The 25186-nt window shown below is 47.4% G+C and overlaps 1 protein-coding gene across 2 annotated transcripts in view; it reads left to right on the top strand.

Moving 5' to 3' along the window:
- Positions 1–25186, top strand: part of SPTB (spectrin beta, erythrocytic) — a 107300-nt gene that overhangs the window by 34089 nt on the left and 48025 nt on the right. For both annotated transcript variants that reach the window (XM_016141737.2, XM_016141736.2), the window contains exon 2: positions 13117–13315. In XM_016141737.2, the coding sequence (XP_015997223.2) occupies positions 13168–13315 (148 nt within the window). In that variant the 5' untranslated portion in view covers positions 13117–13167. The remainder of the gene's footprint in view (positions 1–13116; positions 13316–25186) is intronic.

Genomic DNA, 25186 nt, shown 5'->3' with positions numbered 1-25186 from the left:
TAATGAACATTTATATTGTTTCCGGTTTTGGTCATTATGAATAAAGCTGCTATAAACATTTGCACAGAGGTTTTTATGTGAATCTAGGTTTTCATTTCTCTGGGGTGAAGTTACCTAGGAGTAGGATTGCTGGGTCATACGGTAAAAGTGCATTTAATTTTATAAGACACTGTGTTCTAAAGTGTCTACTATTTTTGCATTCCCACCAGCAATGTTTGAGAGTTCTACTTGTTCTGCATCCTGATCAGCACTTGTTATTGTCAGTTTTTTTAAAAGCCATTCTAAAAGGTGTGTGGTGGTATCTTACTGTGGTTTTAATTTGCATTGCTCTACTGACAAATGAAATTGAGCATCTTCTCATGTGCTCATTTGCCATCCACGTCTCTTTTTGAATTGAGTTTTCATTGACATGCAACATTATATTAGTTTCAGGTATGTTATGTGAGTCAATATTTGTATATGTCGTGAGATGATCACAAAAAGTCTACTTAACTCTATCACTATACATAGTTATAGAATGTTTTTTTCTTAGGGTGAGAGCTTTTAAGATTTACTCTCTTAGAAACTCAGATATGCCATACCACACTATTAACTATAGTCACCATGCTGTATGTTACACCCCTGTGGCGTTCTGTAGCTGGAAGTTTGTGCCTTTAGTCTCCCTTCACCTGTTTTGTCCTCCCTACCCCCTCACCAGTCTGGCATGTCAGGAGCCATCTTAAGACTAGAGGTCCGCCGTTATAAATTACCAGGAAGGTCACGTAGCCAGAAAGAACTTGTTCTTCTTTTTGCATAAGTCACTCAGCACCTTCTAACTAAGCAACGGGAAGCCGCAATAACCGCAGGACAGAACGACGCTGATACCAGCTGGCCAATCAGATCATGCCATATACTCCTCTTTCCCTAATCAGCCCTACCCCTTTCTCTTATTTCCTGTATAAAAGCAACTGCTGCTCAGAATAAAATTTGAGGCTTGATCAGAACACTGTCTTGCCTCCACTCTTTTCTCTCGTCCGTGTTACCCCTCTTTTCTTTAGGTTGGGTTCTCCTCGGTTCTCCCACCAAATAACTTGTCCCGCGGGCGGGACACTGGCAGCTAACGATCTGTTCTCTGTATCTGGGAGCTTGGTTTGGGGGTTTTGTTCGGTTTTTTATTTGTTTGTTTGTTTTTAGATTCCACTTATAAACGAGATCATATGGTCCTTGTCTTTGTCTAACGTATTTCACTGAGCGTGATGCCTCCCAGGTCCATCCATATTGTTCTAAGTGGCAAGTTTTCATTCTTTTTATGACTGAATTTTATATATATTTCATGTTTTCTTGTCCATTCATCTATTGACGGACACTTAGATAGTTTTTATATCTTGGCTATTATAAATGCTGCAGTGAACTCGAGGCAGGGAGGTACATAACTTTTTGAGTTAGTGTTTTTGTTTTCTTTGGATAAATACCCAGAATGGAATTGCTAGATCATATGGTAGTTATATTTTTAATTTTTTGAGGACCCTTCATATTGTTTTCCATAGTGGCTGCACCAATTTACATTACCTCCAACAGTGCACAAGGGTTCCCTTTTCTCCACATCCTCGCTAACACCTATTTCTTGTCTTTTTGATAATAGCTATACTGACAGGTGTGAGGTGATATCTCACTGTGGTTTTGATTTGTGTTTCCTTGCTGATTAGTGATGTGGAGCACCTTTTCGTGTACCTGTTAGCCATCTGTATATCTTCTTTCAAAAATATATGATCCTCTGCCCATTTTTTAACCAGATCGTGTGTGTGTGTGTGTGTGTGTGTGTGTGTGTGTGTGTTTGCTATTGCGTTGTTTGAATTCTTTATATATTTTTTTGGCTATTAACCCCTTATCAGATACATGATTTGAAAATATTTTCTCCCATTCAGTAGGCTGCCTTTTCATTTTGTTGATGGTTTTTTTTTTTGTTCTACAGAAGCTCTTTAGTTTGAATAGACTCTATTGGCCAAGGAGTGCTCTCTCTGCAGGCCTGGGCGGTTATACACAGCAGAAATTGGTCCTGCCACGCCTAAAGAAGCTGCACTCACCTTTGCTGCAAGACCAGACCTCCCCCTTTCAGGCAACTCCCCTTATGTCTCCAGGACAGCCCCGCTGCTTTAGGCTTGTGCTCAGACCAGGGATGGGAAAATCCTCTAAACAGCACCTCAGGAGCCCTTGTGGGCCTGAGCAACTTTTAAAAGATTAATTTCAATTATTTTAAAAGCTCTAACATGAATGAATAACTAAGTTGGCACCCTTAACATATATTATTTATAGGTTCAACTTTTAAAATAGCTCTTTTCATTTGTGTGGCAGAGTATGGATAGAAACCATCCTATGACTGACATTTCTGTGACACAAGAAAGAAAACATAAAAAGACTTCTCAGCTAAGTGGGATAAGGCTTCCCTGTCTAGAAGAGTTCTGAGTGAGAAGCTGCTGCTTTCATCAGTGCTTCGGGTGAGGAAATTAAGGCATGAGTTGAATCAGAGCTGCTCTGAGTGGTTTCAGGATTTGTAGACATTTATAAGAGCTTGGGTCCTGATGCCACTGCCCATCCTTCTGCCACCGCAGTCTAGCCAAAGAGGAAGCGACGGCAGGAATGTGTGGTTGAGGCAGTAAGAGAAATAGGGACAGTGTCAAGCTGTTGATGCCCAGCCTGAATCCGCAGAACCACTGCTACAGACCACATTTCTAGCCCCCTCACCATCCTGACCTCTAAATTGGCTTCCAAATAGTGTGTCTTCTGCAGGAGTTACTCTTATCCTTTTAAGGAGCAGTGCTTTTCATTTCTCAGTTCTCATTCACGTGTTCAGCATTTTGTAGCCTTGTTTCATGTACATGGCTTTATGCTGAGTTATTAGGACAAAAAGAATGAATAAAGAAGTCCCTGGCTTCAAGTAGCTTACAGTCTATTGGAAAAGACAGAAATAGATTCTTATCCTACAAGGCGGTTGAGTGCATTGATGAAAATGAGCACTGTGATGGGGACTTAAAAGAAGCACCCCCCACTGCTGCAGGGGATGGTGGTGGAGATGAGGTTTCTGAAGGGAGTGAAGGCTAAGATGAGTTCTGAAGGACAAGAAATTATTCTGAAAAAAGAGGGACGGTTCTCTGGGTTTAGGGGACAGCATGTGCAAAAAGCATGAACAGAGAGAGCTAGGAATCTGAATAGATTTCTTTGTGGCAGGGAGGAAGGGTTAGATGGAAATAGTGTTCAGGTAAGGGGTAGATCATGAAGGGCTTTGACTGTGATTTATTAGGGTTTTTAACTTTCTTCTGAGATAGAGAAGAGCTATTAAAGTTTGGTAATGACATTATCATATTCATATTCTAAGACAATCTTTCTTGTTACGGTGTAGAAGATGGGTTGGGATAGTAGGCAAAAAAGCAAATATGAGTATTAATTAATCAGCAGGAAACCACTAGCCTTGATGGTGGCCAGAAGTGAGGGAGCAGAGGAGATAGAATAGAGATCTGAGAGACATTGAGGCGACTGAGTTGAAGAGATACTGAGAGAAAGGGAGAGAGGTAGAGCATGACCCCAGGTTTCGGTTTGGGCCATTGGGATATCAGTGGACAGATATCCCAATAACAGGACTGGGACAAGAATGGTGATAGATTCAACTGGGGGTCATGTTGAGTACGAGGAGCCTGTGGCTCCTCCAGGTGAGTGTTCAGAAGGCAGTCAGATGTGATAGAAGGGAGGTAAGTAGGTAGATTTGGAAGCCATTAGCATGAGATGGTAGTTCAAGTCATAGAAGTGAAGGAGATAGCCAAAGAAGTGTGCGTAGACAGGAAGAAGCAGAGAGGACCCAGGATAGGAATCTGGAAACATTACCGTTCCAGGGACACATAGAGGAAAAGTTGCCCACAGAGCAGGTCAAGGAGGAAGGGCTGGAGAGTTAAGAGAGAACAAAGAACATGTTTTAGAAGACAAAGGACATGATTTCAGGAAACTTTGGAAAGGCCAACAGAGCTTAATGCTCCGGAGAAATCAAAAAAAGACCTGAAAAGTGTCTGTTGTTTGAGGCAACAAGGAAGGGATGTGTCATGTACTCTTTAGAAATAATAGTTTCATGAAGTGATAGGAGAAGCCAGATTTCAGTAAATTGAGGAGTAAGTTTGGTATGGGATGAGGGAGCTCACACAAATATACATAAATATACTGTTTCTGTTTATACCTTAGCAGAGGTCATCATATCTCTCAGTTCATCATTGTCATTTTCTAGGCAAGACCCCTCTCCTGGTCGATTGGTTGGTTGATTTCCTTTTATCTCCATTTTCCTTTTCCATTCCCCTCACTCCACCTAGAGGCAACCATTTTCATGTGTTTAAGAGTTTTCCTTTTGTTTGTATGTGCTCTTATACTATGTATTGTTTTATATACATATCTTTTAAAATTATGTCAATGGTGCGTTATAGTTTTCATTCTGTTTCTTATTTTACCTACCACTATGCTTTCAAGATCCTCCAGTGCTACTACATGTCCTCCATGTTCACATCCACCACATTTTACTGTCTCGCCCCCAGCGATGGACACACAGGTTTATGTCCACCTCCCTGCCACCACCGTCAGTGCGGCAGTGAACATCCTTGCAGATGTCCCAAGTGAGAATTTCTTTGGTCTCTCTGTGCCCAGGAACAGAGTTGCAGATATGTAACCTGACTAAGAACTGGCAGACTGCCCTCCAGAATGGATAGGCCGGTCCACAGCCCCCATCATCTGCGTCTCGCATTATCCAGCTTGTTGTTTGCCTGTGGTGTCTCCTTGTTTTAATCTGCATTTCTTGGGCAACTAATGACCTTGAGTATCTCCTCATAGGGTTTTAGCCTTTCGAATCTTCTTATTTTTGTAAATTGTCTGTTCATATCCTTGGTAATTTTGTCGAGAAGTTTGGCTCTGAAAGGGAGGAGAGAAAGGATGACAAGTTTTGTTTCAGATGGGAAGACTTGAGCATGTTAAGGTGAAGATGGAAGGGAGAAAATCTGAAGACTTATCTTCTTCCCAGGATTAGAAAGACGGACAGAGGGAAGGATGGTGATGATCTGGCCTCCGCCAGCAAAAGCAATGAGACTAGGTGTAGGGAGTAGGACTGAGGAGGGGAGGTGAGTACACGGATCATTACCAGCTCTCCCTAAACCCATCTCGACCTCCCTGCTTCACTAGGGCATAGAGGCAGTGGAGGGTCCATGGGGCTGGATAGGAGGGGAAAGGCAACCTCACTCAGATTCTAGGAAAATGTTATATATTGTGTTTCTAAATCTTTGCAGATTATATTTGCAAGGAGAGAGGAGAGATGCCTAATTTTTAGCATATGGTATGTAACACTAATAAAGTTGTAGAGGCACAATGGTGGAGGCATGCGGACTCCCCTGGTTGCAGCAGAGTTAGCATAAGAAAGAGTATGAGCTCAGCACGGAATGGTGTAGGGCTTTGGATTAGACTGTGTGCGACAGAGTTGCTGAGAGTTTATGGAGCAGAGGTGTGTCACTATGAGAAGGGCTATGCAGAATGGATTGAAGAGGCTGAGCATGAACAGAAGAGGACTGTTACACAGGTCCAGGCAGGAAATGGTAAGATTGTGAAGTGAAAGCTTTAGAACATAAAGGAATGATGAGTGGAAGACACTTTACAGACACATAATGACTGGCCTTGGTGATGAATACGTATCAAATGGACACTAGATGAGAGTGGGATAACTGAATGAGTAGTACATGAATCAAGGTATATGGTGGGACAGAAAGGTTTCAGGAGATTCCAGAGTTTGAGCTTAGGTCTCTAGGAGGAGGTATGTCCCAAGCACAGTGCTAGGCACTGGAATACAATGAGTAAGACAGACATAGCTGCTGCCTGCAAGGAACCCATAGCCTAAGCAGAAAAAGGCAAAAACAAAGTAAACTGGCAGATATATGAGTAATCACAGTCCTAATGAGTGCTGTGAAAGGGCCAAGAAAGGCGCCCAGATTGAGGATAACAAGGACTTACCTTAGATAGCACACTTGGGCAGGAATTCCACGAGGAAGTGATGTCTGAGAGGAGACCTGATGAATGAGAAGGAGCCAGACATGCAGAGATGCTCTAGGAAGTGTCCCAGGCTAGGGTGCAGCATGCACAAGAGCCTGAACTAGGGAAGAAATGGCAAGTTGGAAGGACTGAAAGGAGGCTTGCAAGTGGCATGTAGTGAGTATAGGAAGGTGAGCTTGGAGAGAAAGGCGGGCGATTATGCTGGGCATTAGGGCCATAGTAAGGGGTTGACTTCTACTCTAAGATCCAGTTATACCTAGGATTTATGATGGTTTTTAAATAAAATTGATAGAAATTTAAGTTTGATAATAAACGAACATTTTTATTATACAAAGTTTCAAATATATATCAAAAGGAAAGAGGGTAGTATCATGAACCTCCCTATGCGCGGATCGCCCCATGTCAACAATTATTAGGGGTTTCCCGCCTTCTCCATCTGCTCTCCACTTTGCTGAAGCATATTTAAGCAAACCGCAGGCTACGTGTCATGCCCCACTCCCTACATTCTTCAACATCTCTAAAAAATGTGTTTGTTTTCTTGTATAACTAAAATGCCATTATCTCACCTAACATAATTGACTACAATTCCTGGTATCATCCAATATCGAGTCTATAATTCAGATTTCCCTGCTTGTTTCAAAGATGTGCTTTGATAGTTAATTGATTCAAGATCCAAACAGGATACACATTGTATTCGGTTGTTACATCTCCTCTGTTTTGATCTATAGCAGTACCTACTGTGTGTGTGTGTGTATGAATGCCATGAACTTGTCAAAGAAATGGAGTCAGTCGTCTGCAGAATGTCCCATGTTCTGGGTTTCTTCCTTTGCTTGCTCATGTTGTCATTTAACTTGTCTCTCAGTCTCCTATAATTCCTGTAAATGGAAAGTTAGCTCTAAAGACTTGATCAGATTGAGATTCAACCTTTTTCACAAGAATGTGTTTGGTCATGATGTCCTTCATATTAAATCATATCAGGAGACACACAGTATCTAGTTCTTTGTGATGTTCGGATTCATCAGTGAATTCAGGTGTTGGGAACTATTGTATAGTTCCCATCGACCTCTTATCTGATGGTTTTATTTTCTTAATGATCTTTTCTGAATCAGTTACTTCATTAGAAATATCTCAGTGATTATTTCAAGCAATTCTTGAGCACTTCCAATGTTGAGACTTCACTACCTCCCTGTGCAGTTTTCATCAGGAGAAGAGAGAAAGGTCACTGTGGTTATTTTTGGAAAGTCTTCATGGAAGACAAGAAATTAGACATCAACTTTTCCATTCAACTACCTAGATCAGTGGTACCCAACCTTTTTGGCACGAGGAATAAGTGCTCCTATGAGAATCTAATTCCTGATGATCTGAGGTAGAACCGAGACGGTGGTGCTAGCTCTGGGGAGCGGCTACAAATACAGATGAAGCTTCACTTGCTGGCCCGTGCTCACCTCCTGGTATATGCGGCCCAGTTCCTAATAGGCCACAGACCAGTACTGGTCTGCGGTCCAGGGGTTGGGGATCCTGACATAGAATGTTACTTATTTGAGCATAGAAGGCCAGTGTCATCTTGAAAGAAGTGAGTTGGGACAGATAAGAAGAGGGAGGACTGGATTGTAATAGTTTTCTATGAACGTAGTTATTGAGCCCAAGAATCCCAATAGAGGATAGTCTTTGAAAACTATGTATATATGTTATCATCTCTTCTGTCTCCTTTAATCATTCCCAGTGGACATTTGCCTCGTGTAGAACACGAGATACTGATAGATGCTGTTAAGATAGAGAGCTAATGGGACAATCCCTGTATCAGAGATGAGCTGCACCTGTTCTCCAGCCAAATCCCTGTAAGAACTTTCGAGGCCATGATTCCACTCCCACCCCCATTCCAGCAGCTGCATAATTGGAGCCAGTTCTTAGTAAGATTTTTCCATGATGAGGGTGGACAAGTTGTGACATGTGTGCCTGAAGTCCCTGCCTGGTGACAGAAACTAGAGCAGAAGGGTCTGGGTAACGCCCTACCAAACAGCAGTGGACTAGACGGACCGGGATATTGCAGATGCATGGGGATCCTCGATGGTGGTAGCCATGGGTGGGAATCTTGAGACTTTAATTAAGAAACCCAAACCACACCCTGCCACTGATGGACTGGGAGCCAGACAGGCCAGGATGGGAACTACAGAGTGTGGAAAAGCAAAATGTGATCCTGGGAGGGGAGGGAGGGCTTGGTCCAGGCACTGCTGACAATGTCCATCCCCTGGAAAGGTCACCCACAGGGGGCATGTTTACCTGGGCATCACTGTGACCCAATGGCCTTGAAACCTTCCTGTTCTCCTGTCCTGGGAGCCATGTGTGCAGTCTTCACCATATTGAGACTGAACTGTAATTTCTAGGTGGAGATGTCTGATAGACAGATGGAGGTGCCAGACTAGAGCTTGGGCGTAGAAAGAAGGTTCGGGCTGAAGATAGATTTAGAGTACTCTGCACTGGGCATCTCACTGGTTCTTATGCTGTTTTATGAGCGTTTACATATTCTTTTTTTTTTTTATGTTCTATTTTCTTTTTTAATTTTTATTTTTCAGTTACAACTGACATTCAATATTATATTAATTTCAGGTCTACAGCCTAGTGGTTAGACATATCATTACAGAGTGATCCCCCCGATAAGCCTAGTACCCATCTGGCACCATACACAGTTATTCTTTAAGGTCTCATTGACTACCCAATGAGATTATGCTCAGAGGGAGCAGAAGGATGTTCCCTTTTGTAAATGCATTGGCAGAAAAGGTACCAGGGAAACTTAAGGATTTGATCTCCCGACCTGGGTTGCCGTAGTACCAAAATATGTTAAAAGCAGGTTTAGGGGAGCATAGGAGGCAGAACAAAATAGGCAACAGGTGAGGAGTCAAACCTTACAGCTAGAGAGAAAATAAAGGTAGGATGGGTCTCAATTCTGTTTAAGGAAGGTGGCATCTAAGCTTTTGCAACGTCCTGCACGTGTGACCCTACTAAGACAGAGTGGCACACCCTGTATTTCCCCCATTTCCCATCCCTGAAGTAGACCTTTGGGCTTTGTTGTTTCTCACATTTGTGTGGCCCACGGAAGAGCTGACGAAGTGGAGAGAGGAAGAAAAGAGACGCACATCCACCCTCTTCTCAGCGCTATGGGGAGGACCGAAATGAGTTCTAGCTAAGGCTCCAGCAGCACCCTGCAGGCGGGAGAGGAGCTGCCACGGCAGCCATTTCTTGGCTTCGTTTCTGCCCAGGGATTAAATGGGCACAGCTCAGGAGGTTGAGATTCTGAGGCCTAACACATGATCTCAGAAGTGGACGGGTTTCTGGGCACATGTGTGAAGGGAGGAGCTGTGCATTGCGTTAGTGATATTGTGAAATCCACTTACCAAGGAGGCATTCCTTCTGCGAGTGAGTGCCCTGTGTGATCAGATGAGCTTTTCAGTACTGAGCTGTGGGCAAATGTTTTAGGGACCCACCCTGCTCAATATATAACCTGGGGCCCAGGAGGTAGCAGAGCTCAGTGGATCAGGGTGAGCCTGTGATCTGTGTGCATTTAGAGATGGGCCTCCCTAGCTGCTAGACAGGCAGGTGGATGGGCAGGGAAGGTGGGTTTTCCTGAGTACAGAGTCACACAGGCCAAAGAAGACCCACCTACACTTAAACAAGGGTCTGGAGGGTTATGAGAAGATCTTCTGAGGAGCTTGAGGGTGAATTGGGGAGTGACTGGACAAGGAACTGACTAATTTTTATGGCTTTTTTTTCCTGGGTTCGCTGGCAGGGAAGCTGGGTGCAGCTTAAGGCCTGCTGTTAGCCATGGACTTGCTGCCCTCCATAGTGATGGAAGGCCGCTCTAGATGCGTAGATGACTTACAGCCTTAAAAGCTATTCTTTTCAATCCTGATGGTTTCTTTATTGCCAGGCTTTCAAAGGGACATTGTGACAGTAATGAAAATAGACATGAGTGACACTGAGAAAGCACTGGGTTAAATTTGGTTTTAGGCAACAGAGATTTTTTTTTCAGATTTGTTTTGTTTTCCTGAAAATAACCATCTGTAGCTTTCCTGTTTTCTTATTTTCTTCTCTTCTGCCTCTAGCACCTAATTTCTCCAAGATTCTCCCCTTGCCACTGAGCACACTGTCTGCCCCACCCCCTCTGATGGATCGCCATCTGGGCAGCCTGCTCGGGTGGATGCGGCCGGAGGGCAGGAGGAAGAGGGCCTCCTTTCAGCTTCCGAATCTTCTTTCCTTAGTGTTTATCTTCAGGGACCTGACCCTTAAAACCTCTGGACCTGTGTATTTAGACACACACAGGTGTCTTTTTCACGTCTGGGCAGAGCCGCTGCCTGGCTGCTGCCTTCCCTGAGCCGCAGTCTCAGGAGGCATGGCATTTTTAAGCAGGATGAATTGCTGTCGAGTGGCTGCTCTTCTGCACCCGGGGACATCAATCTTGTCTTGAACGCTGGGCTGCTGGGCTGCCTGCTCAGGCTCATCTTTCTGGGGCAGACTTATTTACGGAGCCACAGCACAGGTAATCTCACTCCCCCAGCCCTGCGGCCTGGGCCTCTCACAGCCACTCTTAAAAATAGCCCGAGACAAGAAGAGCTAGGGTCCGGTTACCTCCTGCACACAGGATCTGATCTCACCTCGTCTCCTGCGTCTGGCAGCTCAGCCCCTCTGGGTGCTGGGTCCCTCAGCCTCTCAGTCCCTCTCTCGCCTAGAGCTCAGAGCAACTGTAGTTCCCCTTCACGGAAGTAGGAAAAGGCACGGGGAGTGGGCATCCTTCCCAGCTATCTTTGCCCAGCCAGTTGGGTGGGAAATCTCAGCCTAGAAGTAGTGTGTCCATTTGTGGAAGATGACAGGCTGTCCAAAGGGACAAGGGTATTCTTGAGCACAGGCCTGGCTTCCTAGGGCCTGCTATGTTTGGAGTGATAACTGGCTCCCCCACCTTGCACCTTCCCGTCCCTGAGTAGCAAACACCTTGGCCAAGTCCTGGAAGCTGAGGAATGCCCTCTGCCCCCATGTGCCATGTTTTTTCCCCACCTACTTCTTTAAAATCTACCTGGTCTAGGGGAATAAACTGGGCTGCAGCTTGGTCTATGGTCCCAGCAGTAATTTCCTAGATGACCTTGGGGAGGCCACGTCCTGTAGTAGGCCTTGGTTTTCTCCCTGTTACAATTAAGGTGGCTAATTCTGGTTCCTGTCTTACTTCAAAGGGATGTGGTGGGATTGATTAATCACACTGGAGGAAAAAAAGAGTCTAAAGTGATTCTGTCTGAAAAATAACCACTCCCTCCATGAGTGTGTCATACGCACACTCGTGTCACATACACAGAGATGCAGTCCAGCATTCACACTCATCCACCCAAGCGTGTGCCTGCTTGGGTGGATGAGTGTGAATGCTGGACTGCATCTCTGTGTATGTGACACGAGTGTGCGTATGACACACTCATGGAGGGAGTGGTTAACCTCACAGCTCACTAGTTGTGGACATGCATCATTTGTCTGCCTCATGGCCTCCCCACCCAACCCCCTTTCTCTCTCTTGGACAGTAAGTCTCCGGGCTCCCTGTCTTCTCTTAACAGACTTGATCTTGGAGTCCCTTAAACTCCCCGGGGAGATGACTGAATGGCAGGTACAGGTGAGGAAATTAAGGCTGAAGGAAAACTAGTCCTTTTCCAAAGGCCCAAGACATTGAAGACTTAGCCTGGTGCCTCTCGCTTCCTGTCCCATGTTTCTCCCCACGCTGGCCCTCTAGTTCCATCGTGAGGTTCCTAATTCTGCCATGCGTTTCTCACTTTCACAACGATGCACCTGCTCTTTCTTCTCTTTGTTTGGACTCATCCCTTTCCTTTTATCCCTTTTCAGGAAGCCTCCAAGCTTCCTTTAGGAATCAGCTTAAAATTTCCTTCCCCTGATACCCAGCCCTATCATGAGTCCCCCACCTTTCCCATCCTTTCCCAATGGCGGCACACATCATACTTCTTGTAATTGCTTATTTAATTGTCTGTCTTGCTGCCTGAATATAAGCTTCATAAGAACAGGGCCCTTCCCATCTTATTCATAATTGCCTAGCACAGTGCTTGCCCCCTCACTGGGGCTTGATACATATTTGAATTGATCATGAATGAATGAATGAATGAATGAACGAACACATGCACGCACGCACGCACACACGCACATGATATATGACAAGGGAGTGAAGACCCAGTGCTCCTGATGCCCGTGTTCATTGCATAGATGAACACACACAGCTCCATTGTCCGTGAGATTCCCTCACCGCCACCACCCACCATCATGCTGACAGTCCTGATGGGACAGCAGGCTCGTCTGGGCTCCTTGGTCTGTCTTGGGATTCAACAGAGGACCTTGTCTGAACACTTGGTCACACTTCAGAGAGGACAAAACCAAGAGCCCCGCTTTCTGAAATATTCTTTCTGGCAAAGAACTCAACAGGGTTCTTGGGCAGCCTCTGGGAGGAGACAACTTGTCCCAGGGCAGCTGCCCGGGTTGGTGGCACCAGTGGCATCTTGAAGCTCACATTCATCTCTCTTCCCACGGATTCAGGTGTGAGTCAGAGTCAGCCAGCTTCCAGCTTCTCCCCTCTCCTCTACTGTCCCCACCTCCCCCTCCAGGTTGGGTTCTGGCCCCAGAACCAAGGCGGGGGTGAGGCAGCTCTTCCCGCCTGTCCTGCCAGCCGCAGGCTCCCAGGAGAGCCACCCATCTCAGGGCTCCCGCAGCGGTGGCAGCGGGTTTGGAGGAAGCAGCGGGCTCTCTGCAGCTGACGTCTCCACCTGCTGGCCGTCCTGACCCTTGCTGCATCAGCTCTCCAGCTCTCCGTCCCTCCCGCCACTGCCACTGTTACTGTTGCTGCTGCTGCTGCAATATTTTATATCCAAGGACCCAGAGACCGTGGGTAGGAAGCAGGATGAGGCAGATGGCACTGTGTGCTCCTCCTGCAGGGATCGACTCCTGTTGGATGCTCCAAATAAGTTGCCCCTGAGAAAAAGTCCAAGGGGGTGGGAGCTAACCCTCTGACTGTGTTACTGTCCCCCCCACCCACCTTCCCAGGGACCCTTCCATGAAGACTGAGGCAGGCATAGCTGCTGAGAGCCTGCTGACATGACATCAGCCACGGAGTATGAAAACGTGGGCAACCAGCCACCGTACAGCCGGATCAATGCCCGCTGGGATGCCCCAGATGATGAGTTGGACAATGACAACAGTTCGGCCAGGCTCTTTGAGAGGTCCCGGATCAAGGCCTTGGCAGGTACCGTTTGGGGCCAGGGGGGTTAAGGGAGCCGTTCTCACAATCCCGAGGTTCACTGTCCTCTTTGCCTGTGGTGAAGCCTCTGTGCACGGGCGTGAGCCCTTGCAGGGTGGTGACGGAGACGTGGCTGCGTGGCTCAGAGAGGCTGAGCCCCTTGGGAGGGGGCACAGGCTCAGGCAGCCTCTACTCCCACATGTCCCCCACTTCCTCCAGGGCCAGAGGTGGTGCCAGGTGAGCCCTGCCCTCTGCCTCTGTCCCGAATGACCTGTGGCCAAAGTCAGAAGTAAGGGAAGGTCTGGAAGAAGGAGCGTCTCAGGGGCTGGACAGCTGGGCAGAGTGCTTGGGGCCTCAGTGTGCCCCTCAGTCTCCTGCCTCGTCCTGGGTAGAGGAATTATCGTCATTCTCTCTGTGGACCCAGAAGGAAATAGTGATTTGATAGAAAATTGAGAACAGATAACATCCTTCCCACACTGCCTCAGAGAGAAGGATTTTCTAGACTAAACCTCTTATCCTTAAACTGAAATTAGATTTTTACTTAGCAGTTTCATAATAGATCTCTCTCTCTCTCCCTCCCTCCCTCTGTGTGTGTGTATGAGAGAGAGAGAGAGAGAGAGAGAGAGAGAGAGAGAGAGAGAGAGAGAGAGAGAGAGAGAGAGAGAAAGCGCCCGTGAGGGAGTGCTTGAGCATGTCTGGAAAGGGAGGGAGGGTGGGAACCTTAAATCTCTAGTAGAAATGGCTTCAATGGCTTCTCCTCCCCCTGCTGGCTGAGATCTGCTTCTTGGATTTTTTTTTCTTCTCCCACAGACCCCTGTGACCACTGCCTGCCTTGAGCCTGGCCCAGGGGAGCTGTAATCTGACCCTAAGGCCTTGGCCAATAAAGAGAGTTTGAGTGATGTGAGGTGGTGTGTAGGTGTGTGGGGGGCGGAGGTGGATTACTTCACCTGCTCTACCAGTGTCCCCCGTCATTGCTTGTTCCCGTCCTCTGCCTTGTCAGAAGGGCACTTTCTGGGGGGAGCCCCCACCACCCCCACTGCTCATGGCCCTGTCCGAGTCTCAGGGTAGTACTCTTCCCACTTCCCTCTCTTCACTCTGCCCCCAGGTCCCTTGGTCTCCAGCTGACCCTGAGGCATGACAGGGCGCTAGGTGCCTTTGAGACCTCAACAACCTTTTACCTCTGGAGTGTCCGGGCTCCCCATCCCCGTAACAGGAATGGGGTGTCTCGTTCCCTTGTCGCGGTGGGGGATCCAGCCACGTCAAAGCCGTCACCCTTCGTGTCTTTGTTCTTTGCGGGAAACTCCCTTTCTTTTTGTCCGTCATCGCCTCCTCACCACCCTCTACCCCATAAAACCCTTCCACGGTTTTCTTGGGGACGTATAATTGCCCCAACCCCTTGTTTTTGTTTATGTAATTTTAACCTCTTTAAATAACCAAACTCAGAACCCTTCGCCAGTCTGGGTTTACCTCCTTTATGCCTCATGCTGGCTGGACCTGGCTGCAGGGACCCTGGGGATATGGCCGGAAGGAGAGAGGCACCATGTTCCATACGGTTTGCCAAAGGACAGTTTGAGGAGTTGGGACTGTTTTTTGTGCAGCGATCATTTGATCTATTTCACAGATACACTGTTTTTTAAGCAACCAAAGTAAATTCCATTATAACAATTACCTATTATACTCCTACTATGTGTAAAGCTAAATTCCTGGCCAGACGTGAACCTGGAGGGGGAACCGCAGAGAGGAATTCTACATAGTATCTGTCTCTAAGGAGCTTATGATCTATTAGAGAAAATGAACGATGTTCATCACTAATTAGTGTAAGTAGAATTAGAGAAGAGCTATAGGAAAGGCACGTAATTAACTAGCAATGAGAGGAAAGAAAGAGATGCAGGGACAATCAGAGACTTGTGTGTGGAGGAAGTGGCCTCACGCTGGGGGTTAAGGGATGTGTGTGACTCTGACAGGCAGATGGGCTGAGAGTTTGTCCACTTGGCCTATATGTGTAGCCACGACTGATGAGCAGGCTGGGAAACTAGTGGAAATGGGGTGATCAGGACAATCAGGAAAGAGCCTCCATCAGCCTGTTCCTCACCAAGAGCGTGCATCTCATCTACCAAAGAACCTGAATGCTTCAGAGAGAGAGGAGCTACAGAATGTAGAGCTGCGTGGACCTTAATCGTTCAGAACATCTGGCTAACGAGTAAACATGGAAGTTTGGGGTTCATTCAGGATTTTTTTTAAAGCAAACAACCTGAGCAGTTTACTGACTTTCCTCTCCTGAGAGTCCACTCTGTGTGACCTGTGAGAGAAGCTAAAGCTTTGAGAAGGTTCTAAGTAGAGTGATAGGTTGGACCCATTCTGGTGGGTAGTCAGAGCAGATAAAGAGTCAGTCTCCCCAGTTTTAACTTCTTGACATTTTTCTCTTCAGTACTATCTTCGGGGCTGCCTTGGCAGTCCAGCCTTTCCCGAGAGGTGCAGGAAGCAGAAGCTGCACTTGATCCCTGTCATTTTAGCCTGTGCCATGCCACTCCCCAACTCCTAAGAGTGTTACGGCAAGGAAGATATTGGTTCTGTGTTTCCCATGAGGTGGTTCTCATCTGCTTTGTAGGTGTATGTGGCAAAGTTGGAGAGATTGGCCTGGCCTTTTCTTTCTGAAATTGAAGGTTCTGGGGTGAGGAGGAAATGTCACGAGACCCAGATTCAAGTCCTGATTCCACGTGCAATGCCTCTGCTGTGGAGAATGACTGAATCAGCTTCCTGTTTTCTAATATCAGGGCAGTCGTACTTTCCCAAGATTGTTGAGAGTACCAAGTAAGGTGAACTTCATGGAAGCTTTATAATAGTAAAATATTAGGTAAATGTTTGTATTTATAGGAAATCTTCTTAGTTATAATATCTTTCTGTCCCTTCTCTTCTATAGCTTCAGACATTCAATAGCATGAGCTCAGTCACTGTCCCCATTAACTGCTTCCCTCCCTTATCTTACAAAGCTTTTACCAGGAAGAAGGAGCTAGGGACGAGGGAAATTCAGCTGATGTTTCTGCTTGAAGCTCTTGGCTGGGTCCCCAAGAGCTTTTCGGTGCCTGTGAGGAAGAAGCACTATGCTCCTTAGGCCATCTAGCCAGGACCCCAGCTGTGCCTCTGCCATCAGCTGGGTGACCTGGAGGCCCTAGGAAACCAAAAGCTAAGTCTTGCCGGATGCTTTTCCCGGAGTGGTAGCTCCTCAGGGTCCTTCTCCACTTAGTAACCTGTGGTTAGAAGACTTGCATTTTGTCAACTGGACTTCATCTTTCCTGCTTCTTGAGTCAACTTTGTCTTAGCTCCAAAAGAAATACTCCCTATTCTGCCTTTCAAACCATTCCCAGCTCTTCCTCCCTGGGCCAGAATTAACAAGCCATCTGGTTATTCTGTATGTAACTGCCACATCACCATACAAATACTGACCTCCCTCCAGAATGAATTACTCTGGATTTGAAACTGCGAGTCAGCCTAAAGTGGCTAAAATGAAGGGGGAGGTGGCTAAGTAAAACTACAGAAGGCTCCTGGAAGGAGATGGATTTGACCTTGGCAATGCTGAGGGGAAGGCTGCCGGCCCAGCAGGAATATTTGCCCAGTTGGTCCCTGAGCAGATGTTAGCTCTCAATGTCATCCTCTAAAGATGGCAGCACTTAATGAGGTTCAGTGATGGGGAGCCAGGAGGCTTCTTCCTGAACAGGGGGCTGTCCTCTGCTTTGATGACTGGCTCTGGCACATTCCTATTTTTTGGACTTGTTTTGAAAGATTAGAGGAAGAGGAGCAGCTGAAAAGGCCAAGTTCCAATCCCTCCAAGAGGTTTCGTCCTCGGTGTTTCAGTAGAAAAGCTCCCAGTGTTTCCTAAGCCACCCTCATTGTCACTCACACTCCATTTCCTGTCCTTCCCCTTTTCATACTGGGAGACATTCAGTAAACACGTATGGTGTCTGGATGAAGGAGGAAGCACTGCAGGGTGCAGGGAATTTACCAGCCAGAATGCTCGCCCTCTGTGGTCTCTCTCCTTGTCCCAGAGGAGGTCTCTGCATGTCTGCACACTCCCTTGCACCTGGTTGTGTACACCAGTGACTCAGGGCAGATGTGGCCCAGCTGGGAGGGGAGGAGGAGGAGGAACACAACAGAAAGGTGCCTTGAAAAGAGAAACCCTGTGCGTTAGCCTGCCCCACCCCTTTCCCCTCCCCCCACCTCACACGTGCACACGGGTTGGCATCCCAGCTCCTTGGTGCGCAGAGGCATCTGGGAGGTTGCAGTGCAGAGAGCAGTCCAGGGCCTCCTGAGAAGGCCTGTGAGAAGGAGAGGCCCAGACGTGCCTTTCCTCCTCCTCTTTGGCCTGCTGAACAATTACTGAGGGACAGAGTACCACAGAGCTGCCCTTTTCAAACCAAGTGCACAAAATTGTGTAGCCCACTCTACAACCAGAATCCAAGTGATGTTTCAGACTAGAGGAGTGCTGCCTCGTTGCATTCTCTCTCTGCAGCCTTCTTACTAGCAATGAGATGAAGCCGAGTGGTGAGGTTGTTTGAGGACAATTCAGAGAACGCAACAGGGCAGCAGGTGCACTGCAGGCTTTGTCCCTGTGCTCTGAAGCACATAGTCGCTGCCACTTTGAACCTTGTACATCTTCCAGACCCACTGTGCCAGGCCCTGTGGTTAAGTTCTGTGACCAACAGATATTTCATCAGAGCCTTAGAACAGTGGCCCTCAGACCCTGCTGCTCCCTGCCCACCCCGCCTGCCCCCCACAAACTCCTGACTTTGGTAGCAAAAGGTTATGCCTGGCTTCCCCCTGGGACCCTTTCCTCACCTGCACCAATATGATGCTGAGCCCAGGTGTCCCAGGTGCCTGAGAAGGGCTTTGTGTCCAGAGGGTGAATGATTTCTTCCAGAGAGCCGGATTTCTCCACGCTGGGGCAACCAACAGCTTCTTGGCAACCTGTTAGGTCAACAAATTCAGATGCAGCTGGTGGAGACCAAGGCATCAGGTGTTAGTGATTTGACTGTCTCTTACGCTACCTGTGAGAACAAAGATGGTGTCATTAATGAGAGGTTTTTAAAATGTTTCTCAGATTTCAAAACATGAGATGGAGTTTTGTTTAGAGACTATATATTGGGAAAATATACCATTCACAGAAGTATCTGTGATCATCAACAATCATTTTAATGTACTGGCAGAAGAAAATAATTGACTCAGCAGCTTTCTCTTGGAGGTCAGCCATTGTGTTTCCCTCCCTCCCCCACCACAGGCCATGGCACAGATGAACCCGCCACTTACCTGTACAGACAAACCTGCAAGAGAGGCCAGCATGCCACCTGCACTGTGTGGTCCTGCCCAGAACATAACGCCTTCTCCCATTGTTCCCTCTCCCCTCTTCACAAAAGCCATTCTTCCTCCTCCGGAACGATTTGCAGAACCAAGGCTGTTCCCTTTCTCTGGATGACTGCTATCTATCATCGTGAAGATGCTTGATTAAATATTAATACACTGAGGTTAATAATAAGACTCTATTCTCTCCCCGTGCGGTGCAGTCTGAGCCATGTTAATAGCCTCCTCCATCTTTGGGACATGCCTGTGGGCTGCCAGCTTCATTTCCAAGGGCAGAGGCTCTGTCACCGGGCCTTGACTGTGCTCCTGGCTCCTGGGAGCAGCCAGCACCCACTCCCCCCACCCCTTGCGATGCCTCCCCCGCCACATGCTGCTAAAGAGGTGCCAAGGGTGGTGTTTTGGGAGCATCTGTAGCAATTGTTAGTTTCTCTTTTTTATTCTGCCACTGGAAGAGAACGACAGGAAGGCTGGGAGCAGCCGAGTCTCTGGAAACATTTTGCCTCCAAACCGTTTGGCCTTGAGCCTCTGGAAACTAGATCAACCAGGGAATCTCACTTTACAGTCTAGTGAGAGAAAAGTAGATCAAATAATCACACACGTGTTCATATGCATACAGACGTGTGTGCACAGTGACAAATTGTGATAAAAGCTGTGAAGATGCACTGCGAACTGAGAGTTTATAACATAACCTATAGCTTATAACATGTTTGAGCGTGAGGGGAACGGTGGGTGGAGAAAGGAGGGGCATGTAGGAGTCACATCACCAGGGGCCTTATAGGCCCTGGGTATCTTCAGGATCCTGTCAGAAAGCAGCAGAAAACTCAAAAGGGGTGGCTGAGGAGTTTCATGAGGGGATTATTTGCAAAGGAATGTCAGGGTTAAAGGGTCAAAGGGTGGGAACTGTTAGCAGGGATAGGCTCTCAGGACAGGAGCTGTGGCCTTCAGGAGAGGGCCAAAGGGATGGAACTGCTTCTAAGCCATCAGAGTACATTTTGCAGGGAAGTGACATGGTTACGTTTGGGTTTTTAAAGATCGCTCCGGCTTCAGTGGAACAGGTTGTGGACAGGAGATGCGATAGTCCAGGAAGGAGCAGGTGGCAGCCTGAGCCAGCTTGGTGGCCGCAGAGGAAGAGAAAATGGTCCATCCCATCAGATCATTCTTCTGTCCTTCCACCGCTGTCATGGGCTTTTCCTAGTTAGGTGACTTTGGCCAAGTCACTCTTCTGCTCCCCAGGGCTTCCGTTTCCTCGCCTGCAACCAGCTAACACCCAAGGCCTTCCGGGTCTAGCAGCCCCGGGAAAGACCCGTGCGGAACATGCTGACCTCATGCCTCTTCCCCTTGAGCTGGGGCGCTCCGCTTCTCGGCTTGGGGAGACGGGGTCGAATCAGTGGATTCGTCAGAAATTCTCGGTTCGTTGAAGGCTAGGCTGAGGCCGAGTCCCGGGCCCTCCCGACCTCTGTGACCGCGTGTCCTCAGTGAGAATGTTTCCATGCAGCCACCACCTGCATGCGTGATAACAGCGCAGGGTGTGGGCACAGCCGCTTGCTGTTCTAGGTGCTTTTTATCCAGATGATCTCCTTGGCCCTTCAACCACTCTGCACGAGGCCGAGAGTAGCTATTGCCATGTCCCTTCATAGATGACGGAGGTCACAAAACAGGAAGCACCGGGACAGAACTAAGATCCCAGGGTTTTAAAATCATCGCGCTGCTGCTTGGGCTGTCGTACCTGGGCCCTCCTGAATGTCCTTCAGACCTGCATTATCTCCTCCTTGGTGCCTCACTTGAGATGCCCCTTCACGTTTTTCCTTCCGCCACCAGCTTCTTGAGCCTCTCTGATCAAAACCCCGAACTCATTTTTATGTCTGTCGTACAGCTTCTGACTGCGGTCACCTGCCAGCTGACCTCTGCTCTGTGGTGGTGTTAGCCAGTATCTTAGTGTTCAATTCTGATCACTTTTAAAGTCAGTCTTAAGTGCCTTATTCTTGTACTTGCAAATATGTAGCAAGCATCCTAAAGTTCTCTCTTAGAATCAACCCTAGCTAGATTTTAAATCCTTATGGGCAGGGGAGCTATGTTCTAGCCGATTGTAGTATCAGTGTGATGAGAGTTGGTTGGCCGAAAGAAAAATTCCTCTCCAGACTAAACCAGAAGAGTAGAATTTGTGCCACCAGCATCATTTACGATATGTCCCTAAGGGTCCGCCCCTATTCTAGGCTTTGTAATGGATTGACATCTATGTCATTGAGGTTTGTCACAAGGTCGTTGGAGTTATAGTATCCCTCAATCAGGTTCCCTAAGCTCTTGGCTTCCTGGCATGAGGAGAGAAATCCCAGGTGGTAAACTGCAAGGAAGTCAACATTTAGTGATTGTTTTCAGGCCCAGGCTAGAGGTCCCTGTGCTTCTTCCCACTTGTCCCTCTGACCACCTCTCTCTACCCATAGCTTAAAGCTATTTTGTGGGGAAAAATGCACACTTTCTCAAGAAAGATACCTCTTTAACTTTCCATCAGTCATTTATTCCTCAGGGTCTAGAACTATATATCCTATTTTTCTTCTGTTGTTTCTTATTATAAAAGTACTGCATGTTCATTGCAGAAATTTTAGAAGACATAGATAAGCCAAAAAAAAAAAAAAGTTACCACAGTCTTAACTACCTAGCTCTAATACCCAGCTTTAGCTTTTTTAATGGATATAGGTCTACAAAACGAGGATCATGTTATGTATGTGATTTTATAATCTGAATTTTCCCTTAAAATGTATTATAACAATCTTTCCATTAGAAAGTCTTCTACCACCTTATTAATATCCTCGTAAATGTCCCCAAATTATTAAATCTAAACTACTTAGCCTTTCATTCCAGGTTTTCCAAATCCAACTTGAAACCTATTTTCCGCAAATTTCCTTCGTACCTGTAGCTAGTCAGCGGCTCCCCAGGTCAGCTCTGTCCTCAGGTCAGCTCTGTCCTCTTCTGCACGTGTGCTCGGTGCTTTCCGCCTCCCTGCTTCTGCCCTCCTCCGCCTGGCCAATGTGGTTTTCTTCACAAGGCTCCCTTGAAATGACCTCTCTCCTGTTTGACCCCCGACGACTTATCGTATGTGCCATTTACCTGGTAATGAATCCAATATTACCTGGTGAAGCTTTTGTATTACTAAAATGAACTGCCCCTTTATCTCTCCTGTGGTTGCAGAATTAACTCTTTGTGGGTTTGTGTCTTGTTTCCTCAACTGGACTGAGAGGCCCTCGGCAAGAGCGAGCCTGCCTTGTGCTCCCTGCAGCGCCTAGGGCGGCCTGCACGTGATAATGGTAGTGATGCCAGCAGTGGTGGTTGACATTTACGGCAGGCTTTCTGTGGGCCAGGTACTGTTTATGTGTATAAACTCGCTTAATAGAGGATAAATATTTGAGAGTTTGGTATGGTGGGTTTATTTAGCCACAAACTAAACCTTTGAAGAAAGGGTATAAAGGAAAGATCACGCAGTCACGATACCCAGACAGTAATTCTAGCTCACTGGTCAGAGAGGAAGGTGAGTTTTCTAGGAGAAGCCTTGACGTGCAGGGAGGAACGAGGCTGGCCACAGCCTGGGAGGGAAAGGGAGAGGAGCAGACAAGAGTAGAGAGGCCGTGACTGTGATGGCAGCAGAGGCACAAGTGGCTCCGAGTCAAGTCATGCTGGTGGACTTCTCCCCTTTCCTGCATTGGCAGGGTTAAGACTCTCTAAATAAGACCTGGCCCCTGGCAGGGCCTTGTGGAGACTTTCTTTCCACAGCAGGTCCCTGCAGGATGACCCAGGTCCCCTGGGGACAGCAGGCCCACTGCACGGCTGCTTCCTGGGCCTGTGCACACCACCACGTTCCCAGCCTAGCTGGCTCTGGGCCACCGGCCTCTCTTGGAAGGCTCCCGATGAGCTAGCTCCTGGGCCATGCTGGGGTTGAATGTGCTGAGCCTGCCAATGTGGAGCAGCCAGAGCCAGTGAGTTAATGGAAATTAATCTCCACTTCTGGGCCTTTTCTCTCTTTTTGATCATCATTCACCTCTCAGAATCTCTCCCATGTCCCAATACTGCATAGTGTTTCAGGGTGCTGGGATTCTGGGCAGTCTCACCCCACCTTCAAGTTAAAGGCAGCAGGTGGCTGGCTGCTTGCCTGAACACTAACCCTTTGGCTCCAATATTTTAGGGTCCAGGAGGCATCATTTCACGTGTCGAAAACTGGGGAGACGTGCACTGATTTATGTGCCAGCCCAGCAGCTGAGAATTACATTCCGTGTCCCCAATGAGACACACCCTCTTACCCCTTGCTAGGCACAAATAATTGGGTTTTAGCACCCACATAATGAACTCTTTGGGATCTTAAAGACAGGAGAAGGTCAGACAAAAAAGGACTTTAGTGTTTGGAGACACTCACCTCTAAGGGGCTAAAAATGTCAGCCCCTCGGTCAGAGCTCCACAGTGACCAGGAGGGCTGGCCTCTGAAAGAACAGATCTGGTTTCCAAGGCAAACCCTGTGCGGCTGCAGCTGACTGTTGAATCTAAACGTGCCCCCAAATAAACGTAACTGCTTCCTGTCCAGTACGTCATCAAAATTTTAGATACATTTTACTTAAGCAGTCCTTGAAATTAGGAAAGTGGCTTAATTTGCTGCCAATGAAAGAGTAAGGGGGCTTTTTCCTCTGAAACTTGGCCCAGAGGCCCAGAATGAATGAATGTCACTTTAATACTTATTTAAGCTTTGTGGAGTCGGTAGTAGTGTTTTTCCTTTCCTTGGAAGTCTTATTTAGACGACTGCCATTGAATCCTTTACATGTGACCCCAGTGCTCATCATCTTTAAAATAGAGTGTGTCTGCCTCAAGGATGGAGCTGTCCTTGTCCTCACATTCCCCACCTCCACCTAGAGCCTGGCATCTAATGGTTGTACGGTAAACATTTGCCAAATGAATGAACAAATGAATAAAGGCTCTGAGTTCCTAACACTAAAATAGCTTTGCAGTAGGAAAGAATCTGGTGCTGTGAGCCTCAGGAACCACCCGGATTATACCCTCGAGGCGGTGCTGGCTGGGCTCCTCTTTTCATTGTTGTTAAATCAGATATTTAATAATTTAAGAAGCCAGCCCTTCCACGGTTTGGGCTCAGTCGAGCAGACATTTAGCTCACTCCCAAGGCGCTGACATTCCCTCCCGGCTGGGCCAATCACAAGCCCTGGCCGTGACTAACCCTCAGGGATCCTTCGTGGCCCCGGGCCCAGCCACACTGCCACGTCAGTTCCTGCTGGAATCTTCAGCCATAGTGCCCAGAAGCCAGTTGTCACACACTGTTCACTGAAGCAAACAAAATGAGGGTTGACTCCTCCTCCTCCTCTCTTCTCTCCCTTTGTTTCTGTCTTACTGCCACTTTTCTCTCCTTCATCCCTCCCTGATTCTTTCTGCGGGCCCAGCCCTCTCTCCTCCCTCCAGCATCTCGTTCCAGCTTCCCAGCCCTTACTGAACAGCTTGCCAGCATCTGCTTTACAGAGATGCTAAGAGGTAACCCACCTAAAATGTTCCAGCATAGGCCAGAGCCTGATTTGGCTGATGCTGATTTAGGATTGGGGTTGGTGGGTGTCATGTCAGCTTCCCAGGTCTGAAGATGGAGAACCTTGCTTGCCATTCTGAGCATGAGAAAGCTAGCCTAGTGCCCTGGATAGCCTCAGCCCAAGCCTCTGTTATGCCTAACTCCATACGGACCGTGCATTACAGGTAGTCTCACTGTTTTCTTATTCATCATTCTCCTCTCCCTACCAGGAACTCCTTGAAGGCAGGAAATTCGTTTTACCTTTATGTGTCATCAGGCTAGCACAAGCCTGCCACCAATAGGAGCTGAATACATGTGCACTCAGCCACAGTACAGCAATACCCTACTCTACGCCAGGCTCCAGACCTTGGAAATAATAGACAAACAAGAAAACTTCCCTGGGCTCAAGGAGCCTACAGTCTTGCAGGAGAAACAGACTTTCAACTGGTACAAGAGTGAAGAGAGACATAAATGAGAAATGCAAATAGAAGCATCAGGGCACACAAGGGGAGACCTGAGCTAGATGAATGATCAAGGAAAACTCTGGAGAAGTCATGTTTATACAGACTCCTAAGGGATGAATAGGAGTTAGGTGAAAGGGTGGGGTGAGGAAGGGGTCAAGAGAAACTATTCTAGACGAGGGAATATTTGCTGGATGGGTGGACTGGCGAGCCTGGCATTGAAATCTGAGCTCACTGGCATGATGCTACTGAGCGTTCTGAGGGGCACAGGAAAACAGATGGCTGAATGAGGGGTGCCTCGATACTGTGCATATGGCGGCAGAAGTTATCTCTTCATTGCCCCAGCCATGGCACATGGCTTCGTGTTGCCAAAAGGCTATGCTCTGATTACAAATGCTCCCACGAAGGATGTGGAATAAATACATAAACCTCCTCTGCCAGGGAAGGGGGACCCCGGGATTAAGGTATAAAACCCTTCAGCTTCTGTTATTACACATGGACCTTGCCAGCCTTGGGAAC

This window comes from Rousettus aegyptiacus, unplaced genomic scaffold (assembly GCF_014176215.1).
Source record: "Rousettus aegyptiacus isolate mRouAeg1 unplaced genomic scaffold, mRouAeg1.p scaffold_m13_p_3, whole genome shotgun sequence".
Classification (NCBI taxonomy): domain Eukaryota; kingdom Metazoa; phylum Chordata; class Mammalia; order Chiroptera; family Pteropodidae; genus Rousettus; species Rousettus aegyptiacus.
Note: the sequence above shows the minus strand (reverse complement) of the source record. Positions and strands in the feature narration are given on the sequence as shown.